Source organism: Gouania willdenowi, chromosome 8 (genome assembly GCF_900634775.1).
Source record: "Gouania willdenowi chromosome 8, fGouWil2.1, whole genome shotgun sequence".
NCBI lineage: Eukaryota > Metazoa > Chordata > Actinopteri > Blenniiformes > Gobiesocidae > Gouania > Gouania willdenowi.
In genome coordinates this window covers 6433834-6456797 of record NC_041051.1, presented here as the reverse complement: position 1 = coordinate 6456797, position 22964 = coordinate 6433834, and the positions used below count along the sequence as shown (strand labels likewise).

Here is a 22964-nt window from a genome sequence, read left to right as displayed (position 1 = left end):
ATTTATAATCTTTTTTACTGTATATGAAACCAATGAATTGCATTAATGAGAAAATCTCTGAGGGCAGTTACACTGAAGTCTGGCTTGAATAAAGGAGAGTATAACTTATAAGTCTTTATTCCAGACACATTTTACACTAAGTTTATTGTCTCAGGATAGTTCAGAATTATTTAGACAAACACATTATTATATATGTAAGCTCCTTTAAAGCTATTTCCACTGCTGATGAAGCTTCTTTAATCATAGCAGCTGATAAAAATTAATCTTGAAAATGATGACCAATGAATATTGATCACTGCTGGTTTTCTATGTGGGCTTATTCTGCTGTTATGCTGTTACACAGATGTTGTGAGGGAGGACGTCTTGTGGACTGACAAATATCAGCCTCAGCACTCGAGTGACATTGTGGGTAATGCTGCTTCTGTGAGGAGGCTGCACAGGTGAGACGCCCAGCACTGCATGGCTGGAATGCGACAGAACTTCAAGCAAATACATGTAGATGTGCGTCATTGGATGATGAGTGGTGTTTGACCCAAATGTTTGTCCAGTTGGCTGAAGGAATGGAAGCGCCGTGCAGACCGAGAGGAGAGAAAAAAACAGAAGGAGAAGAAACAAGAGGTTGCTAACAGCGGTGAGTGTTTAAAAATAAATTTAAAAAATCTTGGTTTTAATGAATAAAAATCCTGTTTGTATTGATAATGATTTGAAGAGAATTTAATTACATTCACTTTGTGTTTGCTTTTTTACATCTCCAGACTCGGACTGGGACTGTGGGGATGAAGACGATGTAGAGGATTTGTTGTGCAACACCATGATTATCACTGGACCCACTGGAGTGGGAAAGACTGCTGCGGTCTATGCCTGTGCCCAGGAGCTGGGCTTCAAGGTACAAATCATAGCAACACAGATGCCATGTTAGTGTTCATGGATCAATAATCTGAGCCTGTAATTCTTTTTTTTTTTTTTTTACTTGTCTGCACATGCTGTCAAAGGTCAACACTACAAGAAGTGCAATCTTTTTTTAGACAGCAATGCATTTTATTTTTTTGTTATTGCAATTAAATAAATTGCATTATTTTATTGCATAATTGTGACCATCACCAGCCCTCCCTAAGGAGGGGTAAGAAACACTTTATTAAAGGGAGAATATAAAAAGAGAGGGCAGTGTTACACCTAGGTGAGGGGGTGGGGGAAGAGAGCAGGGAGGAGCGATTCAAGGAAGAGAAATGGAAGGGTGGGGAACAGTTGATTACGGTAAAGTGAGATGTGAAGTTGTAGGCGTGAGGCTTAACTATAATGGTGGTGGCTGTGGACAGAGGGAAGGAGTGAGTGGTAATACCTGAAACAGGTATTTGGGATCAACTTGTCTAAAGTTAAGCCCACTACAAGTTTTATCCCACAGTCCAAGGCATGCTTGTGCATCGTAGACCGATGTATTTGCAAGAAACTGCCACTGTAAACCCAAGCGCTGCCCCGGACTCGAGGACGTAGCCAGAATAGCAGAGAGAGCGGGGGCCAGCGAGCCCAGGCAACCACCCACCAGCCGAGCAGCCCCCAAGACACCAAGCCGAGAGGCAGCCACCGCCCCCCACATACACACCAGAGAAAGCACCAAGGAGCCAGCGCATTCCGCCATCGCCCCCAACCCCAAGGCCCCCTACCGACATCCACTCCCGCACCCAATTTCCCGAGGAGAGGGCCCAGAGAGCCCCCCTGCCCGAGATCCCAGCAGAGGGGCCAAGGCCCACGCCCAGCAGACGGCCAGAGCCGCGACGAACGGGCAGCCGGCGGGCACCGCCAGTGGGCCCAGAGCCAGCAGGGACCGGACCTTAGGCCAGAAGGACCCGGAATAGAAGCAGCACCGGGAGCAGCACGCCCGAGGACAATGACCACACCCCCAGCCGCCCTGGGCAACGAGGGGACGCTACACGCCGCACCGCCAGCCCCCGGGCGCACCGACCCAGCCCCCCAGAGCGCCCCAGGTCACCATTTTTTGACACTGCCAGCGCGATGCGCCTCAGTCATTGCTAAAGTCCCACCGCCGCCCCACCCACCCCCAGGGGTCCAGCCAGACCGCCACACCAGCATGCGGCGTGTGCAAACCAGAGGCGGTACTTTGGGGACCGCCCAAGCAGGGGCCACCCTACGCCGCACCCACTGGTATGCAAGAGCGCGGCCCGCACCACCCACCCCGGAAGACCCCCGCCAGGACCGGCCAAGCCCGCTGGCCCCCAAGAGAATCCCCCCGGGACCGGGAACCCCCAAGGGCGAGACCCCGGGCGAAGCCCCCCGAGGAGCACCCCCCCAACCCAGCCCACGAAGCGGCCACAGTCAAGCAGGACCGCGCAGCCCCAGACGGTGCTAGGACAGCAGCCCAGGCCCCGCTGGACAGCGCAAGCCACAAGGCAATGCCACCCACCGGCGCGCGAGCGACCAGCGGCCACCACCGCAGGAAGGAGACACCCCAACGGCACCCACCCAGTGCGGAACAGCAGTCCCCAACTAAGGGCGCCCCAGACCTACCCGCAGATAGCAGGACAGACCTACCAGACAACCGACGGCAACCGCAACCACCAGAACAGCTAGCGCCACCCCCATTAAACAGCATCATCTCGAAGCGCCAAGCAACCCCGCCCCAACCCCGATACAGACGCCAGCAACCCCCAGCGCGCCCACACCGGCAAGACAGGCCGCCGCGGGCCCGCACACACCGAGAACAGCCCCTAAGGCGACCAGGAGACGAGACACGGACCAAGCCACACCCATAGGGAAGAGGCACCTGCACTCCCCGCCGGGCCGACACTGCCCGGAGAGACCCCGCGAAGAGAGCCCCCACCCGACAGGCCCAAATATGTGGTCCTACCCACCTTCCCTATCCCCTGTGTGAATGTGTGTTTAGTGAATGCATGAGGCGCAACCTTTGTGTATGTGGTGCAAATAGACCCGGAGGGTGGAAGTGGTAGTCGCACCCAACCAGCAGAATAACCACCCCTGACGCGGATCCGCTAGGGCAAGAACCACAGGTCGCGCCCCCACACACCCACCCAGCACAACTCCAGGGGGGGCCCCCCGCACGGGCAAGGACCCACCCCACCTCCACCACACGCCGCACACCGGCCCACGCGGTCCTCTAAGTGAGCCAAAGGGGGGGGGCACCGCGCTAGCGACATCCATGGCAACGGTGCGCTCAAGGGAACAAAGCCGAAGCGCCCAGACAGGCAGGCGGAGCGACCCACAGCAGCACTCAGCAACCCAGGATGTAGGCGGCGCCCCCGAGCAGTAGCCACCCCCACCCCAGACCCCCCGGCCAGGAGCCATAAACCCCACCATCCCAGGCCCCCCGACGGGCCCACCCCCAAGCTAACCCACCCGACGCAGCCCCGACCGCCCCCCAGGCGAGAGCCACAGCCCCTCCCACCAGAAGCCCCCCAACGCCTAACCCAACAGGAGAGCAGGTGCCAGAGCAAAGGAAAAGGAGGAGGGGAGAACGGGACAGGGGCAGAGAGCAAGGGGAAAGAGCGACAGAAAAACACGCAGGCCCCCAGCCCCACGGGCCTCCCAGGCGTGTACGGAGGGGGCAGGAGAGAAAAATCAAACAGCCCAGTGTCCGGAGGAAATCCAGTAGGAACGCACGCCCACGAAGAGACACCCAGGCCACCCCACAAGCCCAGGGAGATCCAGGTCTACAGTTTCATTAGTGTGTTAGAAAAGAGTGGTGCTGGCAGTTCGCTTGCAGGCTAGATCATTAGGCTAAGAAATCGAGATTAAATGTAGTTAAGAAAGGAGTCCAGCGCTCCTCAATGCAGGTTATTTTATTTTTTTTGAGAGCTGACATCTTTTCCATGGAAATATATTCTATGAGGAGATTTTGCCATTGGTTTATGTTTAAGGATTTTTTTTCTTTTCTTTCACTAATGTTTTTTTTTTGCTATGGCGAGTGTCGCGAGGATGGATTGTGATTGGTTTGCTGGAAGATCAAGCTTCGTCAGGTCTCCTATCAGACATAGATCTAGAGAGAGAGGAATCCTGCAGTCCAAAATGGAGGACAGTTTTTTAGTAATTCGAGCCTGTAATTCTCTGATGCTCCTGCCAAGGTGTTTGAGGTGAATGCATCGTCTCAGCGGAGCGGCCGTCTTATTCTGTCCCAGCTGAAAGAAGCCACCCAGTCACACCAGGTGGACAGCCAGGGGGTCAACGCCCACAAACCCACATACTTCAACGCTTATGGAGCGAGCAGTGGTGGCTCCAGCCGACCTGGTTCTTCTCCACGTATGTACACAGACCAGGTTTTTTTTTTTGTAATTCTTTATTTATGCAAGGTTCAAGGACGTTTTACACATTAACAGTCATGTTTACATCTATCTATAAATACAAGGTGTGCGTGTGCGCGTGTGTATTTATAATAAAAATATACTAAATGAGTAAAATAAAACAAAAAACTAAACAATACTTATACAAAAAGGAAACAAAATGACAACAGAAATGCACAAAAGTATACAAAAAGGCCCCAAAAACACACAAAATGACTCCAAAAAACATACATTGCAGAAAAATACACCAAACAACAACAAACATCAAAATACACAAAACTAGATATTTATACAAAAATGCACAAAACTACACTAAAAAGATACAAAAAATAAACAAAATGAAAACAGAATCACTGCAATGGCAAGAAAAAACAATAATTATACAAAAAATGCACAAAAAGACAACAGAAAGATACAAAAATACACAGAATGACTCCAAAAACCTACATTACAGAAAAATACATCAAACAAAAAAATATGTAAAATGAGTATAAAAAAAAAAATACACATTTATCATGCACATTCCCCATAAAATTAAACCAGTGAAATCACACACGCTTACGCTATTTTACTTTCACCCGCAAATAAATATGGAATCACTATCATAATGAATGAACTCTTGGAGGGTTTTTCACGAATGCACATGCTTTGTTCCACAGTTGTATTTCAGATTCACAAATGCACACGATTTGTTTCGCAAATGCACACACTCTGGTTCACAAATATATATTTGTTCCACAGTTGTATTTCAAATTCACAAATGCACACGATCTTTTTCGCAAAATTTTTTTTATGCAAACTTGTAATATAAATTCTGAAATGCACACGCTCTACTTCACAAATATTATTTTGAGGCACACGTGTAATATAAATCCACAGATGATGCAAATTGCAGAATGTGCATTTACAAACTGCTTCTGTGCTGTGAAACATCTGTGTATTTGTGAGAGAAATCTCTGCGGTGAATTTTGAGACTGCCCTGACTTTGCGGGTCAACGAACATCACCATTGGCTGATAAAACTGATTGACTGATTCATCAGCCAATCAGGTGTGTTTGCTTTCAGCCAATCATATGGCTTCTTACATTTTCTCCACACTCTTGTTTGAACACTGTATATGCGCACACATATCAGTAGCTCTGCAATTGGTTTAAAAGTGTACTTATGCCCCCACATTAATACATACTTCCAACAGGCACTGTACTAGTATATTAAAAAACAGTAATAAAAAGGAAAAATGTCTCTGACATGACTTACTTAAGACACTTTTCTCTCCATATACCCTTTCCCTTGTTTTTCCAATTTTTGAGTCTTTTACTTTAATAACTATTTACAGTTGAGGAGTGTGCACACATATAACATACAAATAGATACTGAGACATTTCAGCAACAAATTGTTTACACATTTATATTTAAGATAGCTTACTTCCAGTTTGACCAAAGCTGGGTAAACCTTTCTGTTTGTAATCTGAGAGAGAATGTGATTTTTTTCTTACGATATAAATGTCATTGACTATGTTTTCCCACTCTTCAACCGTGGGGGAGTCAGGATGCAGCCAGTGTCTGGTTATAATCTTTTTACTTGCTGTTTTAAGAATGTTAAACAAGTACTTGTTGAAGTGCCCTGAATAGGAGTCCACCTTTCCAAAGAGAAATGCTTGAAAATTGAAAGGTGTCTTCATATTAGATATGCTCTCCATCTTTTTGTGAAGAAGTGACCAAAAAATCTTAATTGGTGGGCATTCCTAAAAAATGTGATGATGATTGGCATCCTGACTACAGACCAGGTTTTTAATCATGCTTGTCTGCGTACACAAACATAAACTTATAAGATTGTTCTTCTCCAGGAAAAGGTGTCTCACCCCGCAGGGTGGTGTCCTCTCCCAGGAAAAACCCCCAGTCACCAAGAGCAGCTAAGAGAGGAAGCCTGGCTCCAACCTCCTTGTCTAATTATTTCTTTAAAATGGGAAAAGCCACCAACAAGCAGCCACCAAACAATCCTAAAGCTGATCATTCAGGTAAGCAGACATGCCAGTTTAATCATATCTAAATAGTGTGATTGAGCATTGCCACTAACACTTCTGTGTCCTTCCTCCTCCCAAAAAAGTCTCAAAAGGAAAAGAAGGCAAACAGAAAGGCAGCACGATCGTTAAGAAGAAGCAAAGTGAAGAACAGGCCAAGAAAACAGCAACATCACTCATCCTGTTTGAAGAAGTCGATGTTATTTTTGAGGATGACTCTGGCTTTTTGGCGGCCATCAAGACATTCATGACCACGACCAAGAGGCCAGTGATCCTCACCACCAGCGGTCAGTATAAGGCTCTACAAATTAAAACTAGAAATTATATTGTTCATCCTTGACAATTACAGATTCATTGAAGTTTTTGGTATGATTCTTGTTCTTTAGATCCATCGTTCAGCTCTACGTTTGATGGAAACTTTGAAGAAATCCGTTTTGACACACCATCAGTGGTAAGAGTTGTTTCATGTTATTTGATATATTGACCAAAACAAACCATGTAAATCCAGAAACATAAAAGATGGTGTCAATGTACTGCATCATTATTAAGGGTGTAAATAAATACTCAGAGTAACTAAACCCCTGTTTTCTCCTGCCCTTCCACTAGAAGGGAAATTTAAAAAAATGTCTTGATTATGGGTGGGGCTCCTGGATCACTTAAGACACACCCAGTCTATACTATAAAATCTTCAGTTAACAATCTATGCTATGTTAACTAGCTACTCATGATTCAATATAGCTCTCTATTCACTCTTCTCTCAATCCATCCTACTCACCACACACTGTAAAGCCCACAGGTGGTAGTTTTTATAAAAGGGGCGGGGCTAACAGTGCTTGTTTTTGAGCAAGATGGTCCTCGTCACATGATTTTTGTTCTCAGCCAATAGCAAAAAACAATTGTAATAGCCTGGTTTTAACCAATAGAGGGCAGTCACTCTGACATTTTACAACTAAATATGACAAATTGAAATACTTTGACTAAATTGTTGAGAGTTGGTCCAGAATCAATAAACAGCACTACTTTATACCCAAATACATTTGTATTCAACAGAAAAAATATAAAAATATTGGGCTCACGATACAATATAAAAAATGCGCAAAAAATTCCCAAACTGTTTTTTTTTTGTTAATTATTATTATTTCTGTTTTCTTTAACTTTCGAAAGCTGCATTTTGGACCTCCCAAAATGCAGCTTGAAATTTTCAGCACACCTGTAACTTAAAGAAGGATAGAGTAAAGTTGCTCAAATTAAGCAGTGTCATTATTTATGATGTTCTACATGATATATCATACAACACTCGATACATGTGCTTTAATATGGGAGAGACACTTTAACATGGAGGATGCACTTCAAGTTAGACAACAGGCGTCTGCCATCTTGTAAACATTGCAGCTTCTGAGCTGCTACGGGAACCAGGAAGGTCAAATGTCATCTCGCTGCTGCACTCCTTTAACACTTTTTACTTGGTTTTATTTCGTGAACCTTTAAATTTTATATCGCTGTTTTTGTTTTGTTTTTTCACGAAAAAGTATTAAACTATTTATGGGTGGGATGAAATTTGATTACTTACATATTTGACACGTTTAGAGTACTAAACACATTAACCTGATGTAACTTTAACCCTTTTCTATCCTCTTCTGTGCATCAGTTAAACGTGTCCAGCTACCTGCAACTGTTGTGTCTGGCTGAAGACACGAGGACAGACGGGTCAGACATCTGCGCTCTGCTCAGGCTCAACGGCTGTGACATCAGGCAAAGTTTACTGCAGCTGCAGTTTTGGACTCGCAGCTCAGGAGGCCAACAGCCAGCAGAGCAACCAGAGCAGAACAAGGAAAATGGTGAGAATCGGAGCTGAGCAATATTTGCTGTTCTATTGTTGGGATAACATCTTAAAAAGATGAATGAACATGTATAAGTTCTGTTTTCTTTTTCTTTCTTTTTTTTGTCTCTTCAGAAGATAATCTTCTAGCTGAGATTAAAGATAAGCCTCTGCCTCTGTGTGAGTCTGGCTGCATTAAAAGCAAGTTGGGGCTGCTAAACATCGAGTCTGAGAGAGACATGTGGGAGCTGCTGAAGGTAAATCTGGTACTTTACTGTTTTACATTGATCTTAAAGTTCTTTAGACAGAAATCTGCCACTTTGTCCTTTTTATATTTTACATATATTTAAGATATGATGTACTTTTTGAAAAAAAAAAAAAAATCCACTCATTCTTGAATCATGTTAGACTTGCTTTAGGATTTTTGGTTCTGTCTCTACACCTATCAATCAATCTCAATCAATCTTTATTTGTATAGCGCCAAATCATAACCAATGGTATCTCAAGGCACTTTACAGTAGAGCAGTCTTAAGGACGGACTCTTCATTTTATGGATACACACATATGCATATATACGTATATACACATACATATGTATCCCACACCCAACATGAATTCATCATGGCGGCAAGGAAAACCTTCTGTTAAGCAGCAGGAACCTTGTGTGGATCCCATTCCTATGATGAACAGCCATCCACGTTATGCTGTGTTGGGTGTGTGCAGAGAAAAGGGTGGAGACAGAGCCGCTGAGTCTCTGTAACTCCACACTGAGGATCCCACAGACCTGCAAGACAAAAGCCAGAAGGAGTACAGGAGCAAACACACAAGGGAAGAAGCAGACATAGAGGGAGTGTTTGAGAGAGGAATGGGACCCTCTCCGGTCCCTCTCTAACCTAAATGACCTCTCTCTTAACGCCCTCTCCAACCTCTCTCCAACCGAGCATGCCAGACCCCCCCCCCCCGGCAGTCTATGCCTATTGCATCTTAATTATGAGCTATGAGCTGGTTCCTAACTAAAAGCTTTATCAAAGAGGAATGTTTTGAGCCTAACCTTAAAGGTAGAGAGGGTGTCTGCCCCCCGAACCGTGGTTGGTAGATGGTTCCAGAGAAGTGGGGCCTGATAACTGAAAGCTCTTCCTCCTATACTACTTTTAGAGACAAATGGAACAACGAGTAGTCCAGCATTTTGAGAGCGTAGTGTTCTGGGGGGATTGTATGGCACTACAAGCTCCTTGAGATAGACTGGTGCCTGTCCATTTAGGGCTTTATAAGTGAGAAGAAGAATCTTGAATTCTATTCTATATTTTATGGGAAGCCAATGCAGAGAGGCTAATACAGGAGTAATGTGATCTCTTCAGTACACGTGCTGCAGCATTTTGAACCAGCTGAAGTGTCTTAAGCGACTTGCTCGGGCAGCCTGCTAAAAGAGAATTACAATAATCCAGTCTAGAGGTAACAAAAGCATGGACTAGTTTTTCGGCGTCGCCCTGAGACAGGATAGATCTGATTTTAGCAATGTTACGGAGATGAAAGAAGGCAGTTCTTGAAGTTTGTTTTATGTGAGAGTTGAAGGATAAGTCCTGATCAAATAGAACCCCAAGGTTTCTAACAGTTGTGCTTTGTGCCAGAGTAATGCCATCTAGGGCAGTTAGGCTAGCATAGGTTTCTCTAAGGTGTCGCGGGCCCAGTACAATGACCTCAGTCTTGTCTGAGTTGAGAAGAAGAAAATTTTGGTCCATCCAGGCCCTAATGTCCTTTAGACAGGCCTCAAGTTTAGATAGCTGATTTGTCTCACCTGGCTTCATTGATACATACAGTTGGGTATCATCAGCATAGCAGTGGAAGTTAACAGAGTATTTTCTCATAACATTACCAAGGGGGATCATATAGATACAGAAGAGGATTGGACCTAGCACAGAGCCCTGAGGAACCCCGTAGCTTACTTTAGTGTACACAGAAGACTTATTATTCACGTGTACAAACTGGTACCTATCAGATAGGTAGGACTTAAACCAGTTTAGGGCAGTCCCTGTGATTCCAAGTAATTTCTCTAATCTCTCTAGTAGAATATAGTGATCTATAGTGTCAAAAGCTGCACTAAGATCTAATAAAACCAGCACTGACAGTCGTCCTTCATCTGAAGCCCAGAGTAGATCATTAGTTACTTTAACTAAAGCAGTCTCTGTGCTGTGTTGAGCTCTAAAGCCTGACTGGAAGTCCTCGAACAGGCTGTTGTTTTGAAGAAATTCACAGAGCTGAGCTGCCACAACTTTCTCAAGAATCTTTGAAATAAAAGGAAGATTAGATATAGGCCTGTAGTTTGCTAAAGTGCTGGAATCAAGAGTAGGTTTTTTGAGAAGGGGTTTGATTACAGCTACTTTAAAGGACTGTGGCACGTAGCCTATTGATAGGGATATATTTATTGTCTCCAACAAAGATGGGCAGACTAGGGGAATAACTTCTTTAAACAGCTTAGTTGGGATCGGATCTGAAAGGCAGGTCGATGGTTTGGAGGATGAAATAATAGAGTTAAGTTCCTGAAGTCCTATATGTGTGAAACAGTTTAGGTTAGGCCTATTTACATTTAATGGTACAGCAGGCCCAGGTGAAGGCAGGGAGTGGCTAATTTTATCTCTAATCTTGTGAATTTTATCGTTAAAAAATGTCATAAAGTCCTCACAGCTGAGGGCTAGAGGAATCATGGGCTCAATAGAGCTCTGACTTTGTGTTAGCCTGGCTACAGTGCTGAAAAGGTACCTCGGATTATTTTTATTTTCTTCAATTAGTGAGGAGTAGTATGTAGATCGACTATGTCGTAAGGCTGTCATGTATTTACTATGGCTTTCTTGCCAAAGTATTCGTGACTCCTCTGTTTTATTGGAGCGCCACATTCTCTCTAATTTACGGGTTGTTTGTTTGAGTGTGTGAGTTTCAGAGCTAAACCACGGAGCTTTCCTCTGACGTTTAATAGTTTTTTCCCTCAATGGGGCAATTGAGTCCAAGGTGGATTTTAGTAGACTAGCAGAGCTATCTACAAGCAGATCCAGTTGAGAGGGGTTATAATTAATATCATAGTTATTTATTGGATGGTGCACTGAGTTTAAGGCAGCAGGAATGGCCTCTTTAAATTTAGCCACAGCACTGTTGGATAGATTTCTACTTGTAACTATTTTATTGCACAGTGCGAGATCCTCTAGGATAATGTTAAAAGATATTAAAAAGTGATCTGATAGCAGAGGATTTTCAGGGTAGACTTTTAGTTCATTAATATCAAGGCCATATGTTAGAACAAGATCAAGAGTATGATTTAAACGATGAGTAGCTTCATTAATAGTTTGAAAAAAGCCAACTGAGTCTATTAGGGACATAAAGGCTGAGCTCAGGCTATCACTATCTTTGTCCACATGGATATTAAAATCTCCTACTATCAGTATTTTATCAGAACTGAGGACTAAGTTTGATATAAACTCAGAGAATTCTGATAGAAATTCAGAATAAGGGCCTGGAGGACGCTAAATTATCGCAAATAAGACTGGCTGGCAGGTTTTTGATTCGATATGAGATAAATTTAGAACCAGGCTTTCAAAGGAAGTGTAATTGGCCTTTGGTTTAGGATGGATTAGGAGAGAGGAATGATAAATAGCTGCTACACCACCTCCACGGCCTATGTCTCGTGGCATATGAGTATTTAAATGACTGGGAGGAGTCGCTTCATTTAAACTAACATATTCATCTTGATACAGCCATGTTTCAGTTAAACAGAATAAATCAAAGTTATTTTCTGAGATAAGGTCATTTACTAGTAGAGATTTGGATCTCAGTGATCTAATATTTAATAGAGCACATCTAATGGTTTTATGTTTTGGTGTTTCTAGATTTGAGATTTTAATTTTTTTCAGATTTTTATAATTGATAGCTCTTTTATTTGATTTTATGTTAAAATCATTGTGAAATATGGGTCGGGGGACTGACACCGTCTCCATAAAATAATATTCATCACCATCACAACAGTTGTCATGGCGATGAACACAGCTATCCTGATAGCAATGGGAGGGAAACTGTCCTAAGGCAAGCGCAGAGGGGCGTGGAGGACTCCCCCTCTGTAACATGGTCTCATTCATGAGATGTCATAAATGTGCCATGTTTTCTGATAGTAGAGATGCTCCCTCCAAAGTAGGATGGATTCCATCTCTTCCTATCAGGTTCGGTTTTCCCCAGAAGGATCTCCAATTATCAATGAAGCCCACCTCGTTTTCTGGACACCACCTCGATAGCCAGCGGTTAAATGATGACATGCGGCTATACATGTCATCACTGGTCAGATTTGGTAAAGGACCAGAGAAAATTACGGAGTCCGACATTGTTTTAGCATAAGCACAAACTGATTCAATGTTCACTTTGGTTGCTTCCGACTGGCGACGTCGGGAGTCATTAGTGCCGACATGGAGGACTATCCTATCAAACTTACGATTACTCTTTGCCAGCAACTTTAGATTTGATTCTATGTCGCCCGCTCTGGCCCCTGGGATGCACCTCACAATGCCCGCTGACTTCGCTAGCTTCACGTTTCTCACTATGGAGTCGCCAATTATCAGAGTTTGTTCCCCGGTGAGTGTGTTGTCCTCACAGAGGGGGGAGAACCTGTTTGAGACGTGAACATGGTGGTGTCCCGAGCGGCTTTTATGACTGCACATCAGTCTGCCCCTCCAACTCCACCATTAAAGAGTAACTAAAACCCATGCCTTCTGCTGACCTGCCACTAGGGAACTTAAAAAAATGCCTTGATTGTGGGCGTTACTGCTGTAGCAGTGAGACATCCCCACTCTGATTGCCAGTCAATGCTGTGCGCAGAGACAGACTGTACTACACACACAATGATGTGTCTGTACACACACATAGCAAGTTCATAAGCTAAGATGTGTTACTACAACCACAGGCACACACAATCACGACGTGAAGCTCACACACCACTCAGGGCCCTGCTCTCTCAGACGTACACACACGTCCACGCACACGCAGAGAAAGATGGGATTTTGCACACTGCGTCCGTAAATACACACATAGCTTGACGAACCCTCTGATTAGTGCAGAATCTGCTTTTTATAGAAGCACAGAGTCAAAAACAACACTGCAGGAACGCATGCAGCATTAGACTTTCTTAGTGAGCCTGTCAATCAATGCTCACTGAGGGCTGTGATTGGAGGAAACCCTTCTCCCTCCTCACAGCTTTTATAGGAGGGGCGGGACCAACAGTGAAAGTTGATGATGCAGGGGAATGTTAAAGAATCCTTAAAGAATTCAGTTGTTCAACCCTTAGTGGCCAGTATATCAGACATTTTACAACTAAATACGCAATGTGAAGAGTGGGACTAGGATGAATCAGCAGCACTACTTCATACCCAAATACACATGTATTCAGCAGAAAAAACTCTTTAAAGGGGACATATCATGCTAAATCCACTTTTTTAGCCCTTAAATCCATTTTGTTTTTAGAGTGTTTAGAAGTACAGAAAAGTTCAAATTAATCTCTTCAGGTGGTCCGTTGATATCTTTATGTTCTGTTTTGGTCATATTTTTCTATTCTCTATTACGTTTTTTGAACAATAACGTCACAGTATTTGCAGCGGAACTGCCAAATTAGTACATCAACTCCAGGTCCAACACTTCGAGCAATCCGTCATTTTTATTTCTCGCTTTTATTTTGTAGTCCAAGCTCAAGGATGCCGAAGTTACGAGAGGATAAGTCAAAATGTTGGGTTGTTGGATGTAGTAACCCACATGCTTCATTACACCGTCTCCCAGCATCAGAACCTTTTCGAAGTGACTGGTTGAGTTTTATTTTTCACGGAAATGTACCACATCTGTGGGTAAGGTTATTTTTGTGTGCGCTCAGCACTTCAAGGATGACTGCTTCAGCAACCTCCGCCAGTATAAAGAAGGACTTGCCAAAAGACTTGGTCTGATTGAGGGTTCAATTCCTTCTAGCTTTGGAGACGACGAACAGAGCACTTCGGTAAGCTGTAAATAACGCTAAAAAGTGTGATGATAAGAAGTCCCTGTCATTGTTTTCTTAGCAATAACAGTTGCACCGTCTTCATATGTTAGCGCTGTGTGCTCGTTTTAGATCCTTGATGATATGGCCTACGTGATTTAATTTAAGTCTAAAGTTTTCATTAGTCATTTCATTTTGCTGTTTTTGTCTCTGAAAAGACTGTATTAAAATGCATTTCGTGACATTATCTTGGCGCTAGCGCTAGCTCGGTGCTTGTGTTAGCTCACTTGTTGGGGTTCTGCAGGGTCATCATCTTCATTTTCATCTCACTCCGCCGGGTCAGACTCTGGCTCAAACATGTAAGGCTGGATGGACAAGTATTCCGTTGACATTTTGTAAATAACGTGTGAATAAACATTTTCTGCACAGCTAGATAATCGTATCTCTTCTATCAAACTACAAAAATGGCTGAATAGGGTGGAGTTGAACCGAGTGTCACCTCTGCAACCTGGAGAGGGGGCGGGGTATGAAGTCTCATTTGCATTTAAAGAGACCGCACCAAAATGAGTTGCTCTCAGAAGCACATCAGAAAAGGGGTAGAAAAGGGGCCTGTGGAGCTATAATAATGAGGAATTCAGACCCAAGCATTGCAGTTCCGCTTTATATAGACCACAACTGAATGATTTTATATGTAAAAAGGAAGGATTTAAAGGCATGACATGTCTCCTTTAAGTTTGCAGATGACACAACAGTGGTGGGATTTATCTTAGGTTGTGATGAGTCTGTCTGCCGTGGTGAGATCCATCATCTGACTCTGTGGTGTTCTGCAAACAATCTGACTCCAAAGAACTCATTCTGGATTTCAGAAAATGCAGAGCTGACCCTCTCCCCATCTCCATAAATGGCGACTGTGTTGAAATAGTGCACAGCTACAAACTTGATTTAGGCACACATATCATGGACACCCTCTCCTGGACTAGTGGGCGCTATAGCCCCATCAAGTATTTTTACCCCCAGTTAAGCCACTTGAACATGTTATTTAATATTTTTATTATTAATTTCTTGAGTTAAAAAACATTAAAAAGTTCTGTTCCAATCCCTGCTTGGACCCCATTCAATGGGGCCCATTGGTTGACATACGCAATAGCTTGTGTGTGAGGGCATTGGGGGGGCAGAGGAGTCTTTTTTTTTTTAAAGCATCATTTTAGGGTTAGCTAGTAGGGCTGAACGATTTTGGAAAATAATAAAATTGCAATTTTTTTTCTCAATATTGCGATTGTGATTTAATATGCGATTCTTTTTTTATGGGTCTCTTGTCATGTATTTTTTAATGAACACAAGCAATAAATCAATCTGTTTCATAATAAACCATTTCAGATTTATTTAAACTTTAAATAAATGTAAAATATACATTTTAAAGCACAGATTACAACAATAAACCAAACAAATCTGTGGCTTTACCTCTTCAACATATTTAACTAAGTTCCCGTTTCATGAAACATGTAAACATGTGGACTGCACTTCTTAAACAAAAAAAACATCAAAGGGAAATCGCAGTCTTTGAGATTAGAAAATTGCGGTTTATGATAAAAATTCAATTAATCATTCAGCTTTATTAGCTAGCAGTCCATTGCAAGGGATCATAGAAACATAAGACCAAGAGCCAGTCCCTCTTCACATTTTTGATTGATTGTCTGATTATTGGCTGTCAATAGGTCACTTTTGCACTTTTTTTTTTTTTTTTTTTTTTTCATTGCCTTGTGGTCACTTGTATTATGCTTAACTATTTTGTTAAATATTTTTTGACCATGCTGTTGCATAGCTTCTTTTGTTGAAAAAATAAAGAAATTCTCATGACCCCCATATATCACTCCTGGCATTGTGCCTGAATACTGTCTGTTTTTTACACTCGTACACTTTCATAGTGATGAACTTTTTATCCTGACACTTTTACTGTACCTTATGTTGCTTTTTATGATAATTGTCTTTTTGGTTTACATTTTTTGAGAGTGTCAAATTTTGTTATGAGGGGCATGTGCAATTTCATTATTTTTATGCAATGACAATAAGGGCCTCTATTTAATATTTTGTTTACAGAGTCAGAGCTTGTTGGAGGAAAAATGCTGGGATCTGTTGTCAAACAGTCGACGAAGAGGAGTGGACCTGCTCTACTGCAACATGGAGCATCTCTTACCTCTCCCTCTCACACCACTGACTGTCTCCAGCTGTAAGCCAGAGCAGATCACATCTGTGTCTGAGGATTTTCCTCCTGTCAGCCTAAAGGAAATCCTGCAGCCAGAATCACTGCAGAGCAAAACCAGGTTACTAAAAACAGCCGAGGCAGCAGATTGTTCCGATAGCAGCAGCCCGATTAAAGTGTCTGACAGAATGAGGAACAAGAAGAGGCGACATCGTAAACCCAAGCAGGAAGGACTGCACTCTGACTCTGACTCTGATGATGGATTTGTGTCTCTGTGTAAACCACGTGCTGCTCCTCAGCCAGAAAAGGAAGTCAACGAATCCTCGACTTCAGAGAGAAAACTGAGGAAAACTTTGACCAGTGAGGAGCGAGCTAGAATTATCCCAGTCTCACAGAGTCTAGAATCAATCGCTGACTTTTATGACAGCTTGTCCTACGTCGACTCCTCTCTGTGTCTCCATCATGATCAGAGTGAGACTAACAGAGACGTGTCCTCCATCAGTGTCATTATTAAAGACGGGATGACGGATGACTCTAGGATAGAGACGGACAAAGGGAGCAGGGCGACCAGAGACAGTCTCCTTCAGATCCAGGGAGCGGTGGAAGCCCTCAGCTTCCATAGATGTCGAGCTGCTGTTGGAGACGCCTGGGACAGTTCACAACAACTCCCTGAAGAGCCACGTAAGGAAGTCTCAGCAGAGCTCAGCCTGCCTGTTGCTGCTCACAGAGAGGGTTACACCTTCAACCAGGACGGCCTCTGCCAACCACAGTGAGTCTGCTCTGCACAGCATTAACGGGATTTTCCTTAAAAGGCAACAGGGTTCTAATATGTCACATTGTGTTTTCAGGCTGGTGTTGCAGAGGAGAGCTTTGCTGGAGAGCCTGGTTGGGAGAGGAGTGTTTGGCAATCTAACAACCAGATCCGCTGCTGCGCTGGACTATCTGCCAGTCATAAGAACTATCTGCAGATTAGAGCAGCTGAAGGAGCAATGCAAAGTGAAGCGAAGGTGAGCAGGCAGAGACTGTTATTCAGCCAGTCATCTAGGGCTGGGCGGTATACCGGTTCATACCGAATACCGTACCGGTGTATTTGATAACACAACTTTCGGAATGCTACACAGCGCCGCGTTTCAGACCGGACCCTTTTCAATGTTGCACTTCTAAATAGGAAGGTAAACAGTAGCACTCTGGTGTTAGTTGTGGTGTAAATCATACACTTATTGCAAGTGAATAAGAAAGACACTATTGAAAGCTCTGAAGCTGCATGTGTCTGCGTGCGCATGCCTCTGCTACAACACTCACAGACACAGAGGCACGGTTGGCTTAGCATGTTGGCAGTTTGGCAGTAATACACAAAAAAGAGAGCAAATGATTGCAGTTTATAATTCCTATAATGCAGAAATAAATCCTGGTGGAGCTGCAAACAAAACGCTACTTTATTCACCATAAGAAACCACCACACCACTGATTGTGCAGCATTTAAAGCTCGAAATCAAGCTAATGCTAAAGCTAAGCTAGCGTAGCAAAGAGCCCTTGTGCTGCTGTTGCAAACTCGTATTACTACTAATGTGGAATTATTCTACAATATTCACTCATCATGACAGTAAAATAGACCATCCTAAGTCAATCTACTGCAGTAATTCCTCTCAACCAGTAGAAAATGCTGTAAACACCTGATTATGCATGAAAAAAACTACCGTCATATACCGTGAAACCGTTAAAATTTTGAAAAATAGTGATATACATTTTTGGTCATACTGCCCAGGCCTACAATAATTATCATATTTTTAAAGCCTCTCTTTATTAAGGTTCCAACATTCAACATCACATTCAGTTCAATATCAACAAAGAACCACTTTTTTTTAAAACAACAGTAGGGCAGGTTATAAACAGACATAATACAAAAAGTAAAAAAAAAAAAAACTACATGGACAAGATTAAACTTACACACCACCAGCTTGGCATAATGGTATCCAGGTTGCTAGTATGTCCCGTAGCCAATAATGTTGTCAATCAGATCAATCAATCAGTCCATCAGGATCCAGTCTCTCCAGGACCGGTGGCCATATCTAGATAAATCCCTTGACATTGTCATTAAATGGACTTGATTAAGGGTGTAAGTACATTCTGGCAGGAAATGTTGATGACTGTCTTCTTGTTTGTAGATATCAATAGAAATGCGACTGATGTGAGGAGTATTTATTCTGTAAGCCTGCAAATAATTCTATTGTTTTCCCTTAAAAGAGTTTAGCACGCTGACCAAAGCCTCTATAATCATCATATTTGAAGTAAAAGAAAAACATTGCATGCATGCAGTTGTAAAATAGTTAAAGTATTGCCTTTAAAGTGGGATTTAATTGATGGTTGATTAAAGGAAGCTTTTGCTTTTCAGTAAACAAAGTTTCCACACCTTATATACGGTATATACTGTATATCTTATAATATTTGGCTTTTAAACCTTGATAATTGTCTATTACAATATAATTTTTGACAACTGTCCATTCACTGTTTTATCCTAAAACCAGTTCCTAATGTCTGTCTCCTTCTCCTCCTCGTCCTCCTCCTCCTACTACTTTTTTTTTTCTTCTTTTTTCTTTTTCTTCTTCTTCTCCAGGTTTCTGCACTACTTGGATGTGATCCATTGGGGTCTGGATAAAAGCACTCTGCAGCTGCTTGCTAAAGACTTTCCACAATCCTCTGACGAAGGCCCTAAATAAACACTTCTAAAGACATTTCTGCTTTCTGAACATAATTGTTTACTGTCCACATTTTCTGACAATAACTAAGTTGAATTTTTTTTTTATATCTGACGTCAGTATCAGATAAAGGAATGAATGAGCTTAGTAGAAAATGAATGAGCTGATCATATTCACTCCCACATTTCCTTTAATCAAGTTAAGTCTGGTGACATTTTTGAATGATTTTTGTAACATGGTGCGTGCGTGCGTGTGTGTGCGCGCGCGCGTGCGCAAGTTTGTACAGTAACATTTTGCAGCCATAGTTGATACCTGTAAATTAATTCTATCTTGTAGAAATGGCTTTTTAAGAGCAAAGGCTCATTTTTGATGACCTGTAAGAGGTGAAAGTGTACAGTAGGATTTGCTTTTGGGTGAGTTAATGCATTTTATGCTTGGGGAGTTTTGCACACTTTAATAAAAGCTAAATAACCCAAGTTTTTATTTTGACATTGATTTTTATCTGAAAATTGCTTTAAATTTTGTTATGTATTGTATACACTTTTACACATATTTTTCCCCGTTGTAACTCAATAAAATATAATCAATTAACTGTATTTTTGCTTATATTTTTGTGACATGCATTAAAAATTAAAACATAATGCAAATTACACTGACAGAGTACGAGGCTGTTCGATTTAAAGCCTAATCTTCCAAATGAGACACTATGATGCAGAAAATGCTACAAAATAGTCAAGTTAGAATGTAAAGTGGTAATGTTTAGTAAATTACACAATACTGTATGTCTTTATCTCACTGTCTTTTCTCATTTTTACTTTAACCCTCCTATTATTTTAAATATTACTAAAATATTCTACCCATGGGATATTTGCCTCCAGAAAATGGTTTTCAGAAAATTGTTGACCAAGTTTTTGTGTCAGGCACTTTGTTTATTTGTCTAACACGTAACTAACAATAAATAAACCTTGACCTGTTCTCTAGCGCAACCATCTGGATATTCTTTTTAAATTTGAATTAATTTATCTTGAATAATTTTTATCCAAATCTTCTCAAATTTACTGATGACATTGACAACCACAAGAGAATTAAACATATTGGTTATGGTGAAACTTTCAGTTTTAGAAAGCGTGTTTCTTGAAAGTCTTTAATCCCAATCTTTTCTAATTTAGGGTGCACATTCACCCCCCTTTTCCTTTTAACATATTTATTTACTTATTCTTATTTCATCAGTTGAGAATGCCTCAAAACCAGGGTCCTCCTCAACACAATGCTCCGACTCAGACACATTCTCCTCCGTCACTTTTACTGTGAAGGAGCTGTTCCAAAACTTTATTGACAGAAAACCTTTTCCAGAGGACATTTTCAAGAGAGTGTGTGCGCACATTGCAATACACACACAGCACTATGAGGAATGGTGTGGATAAAGGGCTGCCATGCAAGCTTCTATATATTTGCTCTCCCTTAGTTGAATAAATGAACTACCAACGTTCTTACGAGAAATATCAGTTCTACTTTGGCAAGCGTGAGTAGTAGGACACACACACGGGAATATACCCCCAACTCCCCATGTCACGTATCAACTCATAAGTATCATCTCTGCACCTGCAGGTGTGGGGATGTATGAGGTCCCACACAGACACGTTTTACACAGCTAAAACTGCTTGGGGCCAAAATGACCCCAAATGAACACCAATGCATGCAAATTTGTATTCAGCACATTGATAAAATATTATGATATTGTCATGATTGGTTGATTGACTCCTTTGTGTCCTGGATTGCGGACTACTTAACTGGCAGACCACAGTATGTACGCCTGCAACACTGTGTGTCTGACACAGCGGTCAGCAACACCGGGGCCCCTCAACGGACTGTACTCTCTCCCTTCCTCTTCACCGCCTACACCTCGGACTTCAGCCACTGCACTGACACCTGTCATCTCCAGAAGTTCTTGGACGACTCTGCAGTAGTTGGATGTATCAGGGAGGGGGACGAGGTGGAGTACAGGACTGCTGTGGACAGCTTTGTCACATGGAGTGAGCGGAACCATCTACAGCTCAATGTGACAAAGACCAAGCAGCTGATTGTGGACTTGAGGAGAACCAAGAGGCCAGTCAGCCCTGTCTCCATCCAGGGGGTCAGTGTAGACAATAAACTGGACTGAAGGAGGAACACTGACTCCCTCTACAGGAAGGGCCAAAGCCGCCTCTATTTTCTGAGACAGCTGAGGTCCTTCAACATCTGCAGAAAAATGCTGAGGATGTTTTATGAGTCTGTGGTGGTGAGTGCGATCCTATACGCTGTTGTTTGCTGGGGGAGCAGACTGAGGGTCGCAGATGCTAACAGACTCAACAAAATCATCCTCAAGGTCAGTGACGTTGTGGGGATTAAACTGGACTCTCTGACAGTGGTGACGGAGAGGAGGAGCCTGTGAAGGTGAAGGCCATCTTGGTCAATGAGTCCCACCCAATCCATGATGTGCTGGTCAGTCACCGAAGCACCTTCAGCACCAGGCTGATCCAACCATGGTGCTCCACAGAACGCCATAGGAAATCATTCCTGCCTATGGTGATCAAACTGTACAATGCATCACTATAACCTCACAGCTCGATTGTTGTACATATCTATATCGTATTTTTATATTTGTATTATTTTTGTGAATAACTGAATCATATGGGTATATATTTGTATTATTATTAGTATTATCTATCCTACTTTATTTTCTACTATTGTAATATGTGTGTTTCTGATCCCTATTTTTAACAGTCTTTTACTTAATTATACACTTATTTATTGTTTATTCTTTCTTTTGTCTTTGTTAATGTTTTTATTATTTTATTTGTGATTTTTTTTCTGTGGCTGTAACGAAAACAATTTCCCCCTCGGATTAATAAAGGAATTTTGATTCTGATTATTCCGAGTTCAATGTACATTACATATACGCATGACTCCTTTCGGATTAACATACTTTCATATATATATAAACTCAAAAATGAGTGGGAGGAAGTAAATACTTATAAATTCCCACACCTGTAATTGTCATAATTCATATCAGTGGTTGCTTCCTTTCACAAAACAGTTAACATAACAGATTAACAGTTTACATGTAAGAAACATACATATGCATATACACATATTTATAGATATAAATATACAAAATCATATGCTACCAACAATGGTAAGTATTTAGTAGATCACAATATATTGTCAAGCACTAATATGTAACAGTTTTATTTTTATTTTCTATATACATTATATATTCCTGTCATTCTTATACTAAGCACACCTCCTACATTGTTCACCCAGATACACCCTCAGGGAAGAGGCACAGGTCCATCAAGGCCTGCACTTCCAGATTCACTAACAATTTTTATCTGAGTGCAATCCGGGAACTGAACACACAGTAATCACACCCTGTTCCATTGTTTCAGTCACTCTTCAATGTGCAATATATACGTATATTTATTCCCATTGCTGCTATAATGCTCTCCTATTGTACAGTACATTTTATTTATTTGATTTTATTTTATTGTTTTTATTTAATATTTTACAAACGTATTGTGTTTTTATTTTATTATATACTCTTTTTTCTTTATACCTGTACTCTTGCACCACCAAATTGTGTATGATGACAATAATATAAATATATATATTAGCCACAATATGATAATGTTATGCTTACTCATTTGTACCTATCAAATTAGAAAAAGTCATATGAATATGATCAAAGCAAAAATCAAAAAGTCAGCTTTTATTTTTTGAATGGTTAACAAAGAACGGGGTCAAATTGACCTCAATGATAATAGGAGGATTAATATAAAATATAAGTGTCTAGAGTTTAAACTGAAGTAAATGAAACATCAGTAAAAAAAAAATAATAATAATAAAAAAAAATACGTGACTGGTGCAGCTGATTGTCAGGAAGTATC

The 22964-nt window shown here is 41.9% G+C and overlaps 1 protein-coding gene across 2 annotated transcripts in view; it reads left to right on the top strand.

Annotated features, from left to right (window-relative positions):
* atad5a (ATPase family AAA domain containing 5a) overlaps positions 1–19700 on the top strand; it is a 30512-nt gene extending 10812 nt beyond the window's left edge. Inside the window, exons 11-22 of one of the 2 annotated variants that reach the window (XM_028455909.1) lie at positions 344–440; positions 549–631; positions 756–886; positions 4095–4269; positions 6158–6328; positions 6418–6618; positions 6718–6782; positions 7980–8169; positions 8286–8407; positions 16240–17111; positions 17191–17349; positions 18957–19700. In XM_028455909.1, coding sequence (XP_028311710.1) covers positions 344–440; positions 549–631; positions 756–886; positions 4095–4269; positions 6158–6328; positions 6418–6618; positions 6718–6782; positions 7980–8169; positions 8286–8407; positions 16240–17111; positions 17191–17349; positions 18957–19059 — 2369 coding nt within the window. In that variant the 3' untranslated portion in view covers positions 19060–19700. The remainder of the gene's footprint in view (positions 1–343; positions 441–548; positions 632–755; positions 887–4094; positions 4270–6157; positions 6329–6417; positions 6619–6717; positions 6783–7979; positions 8170–8285; positions 8408–16239; positions 17112–17190; positions 17350–18956) is intronic. The other variant, XM_028455908.1, reaches the window with a different exon arrangement.
* Positions 19701–22964: the final 3264 nt, after the last annotated feature.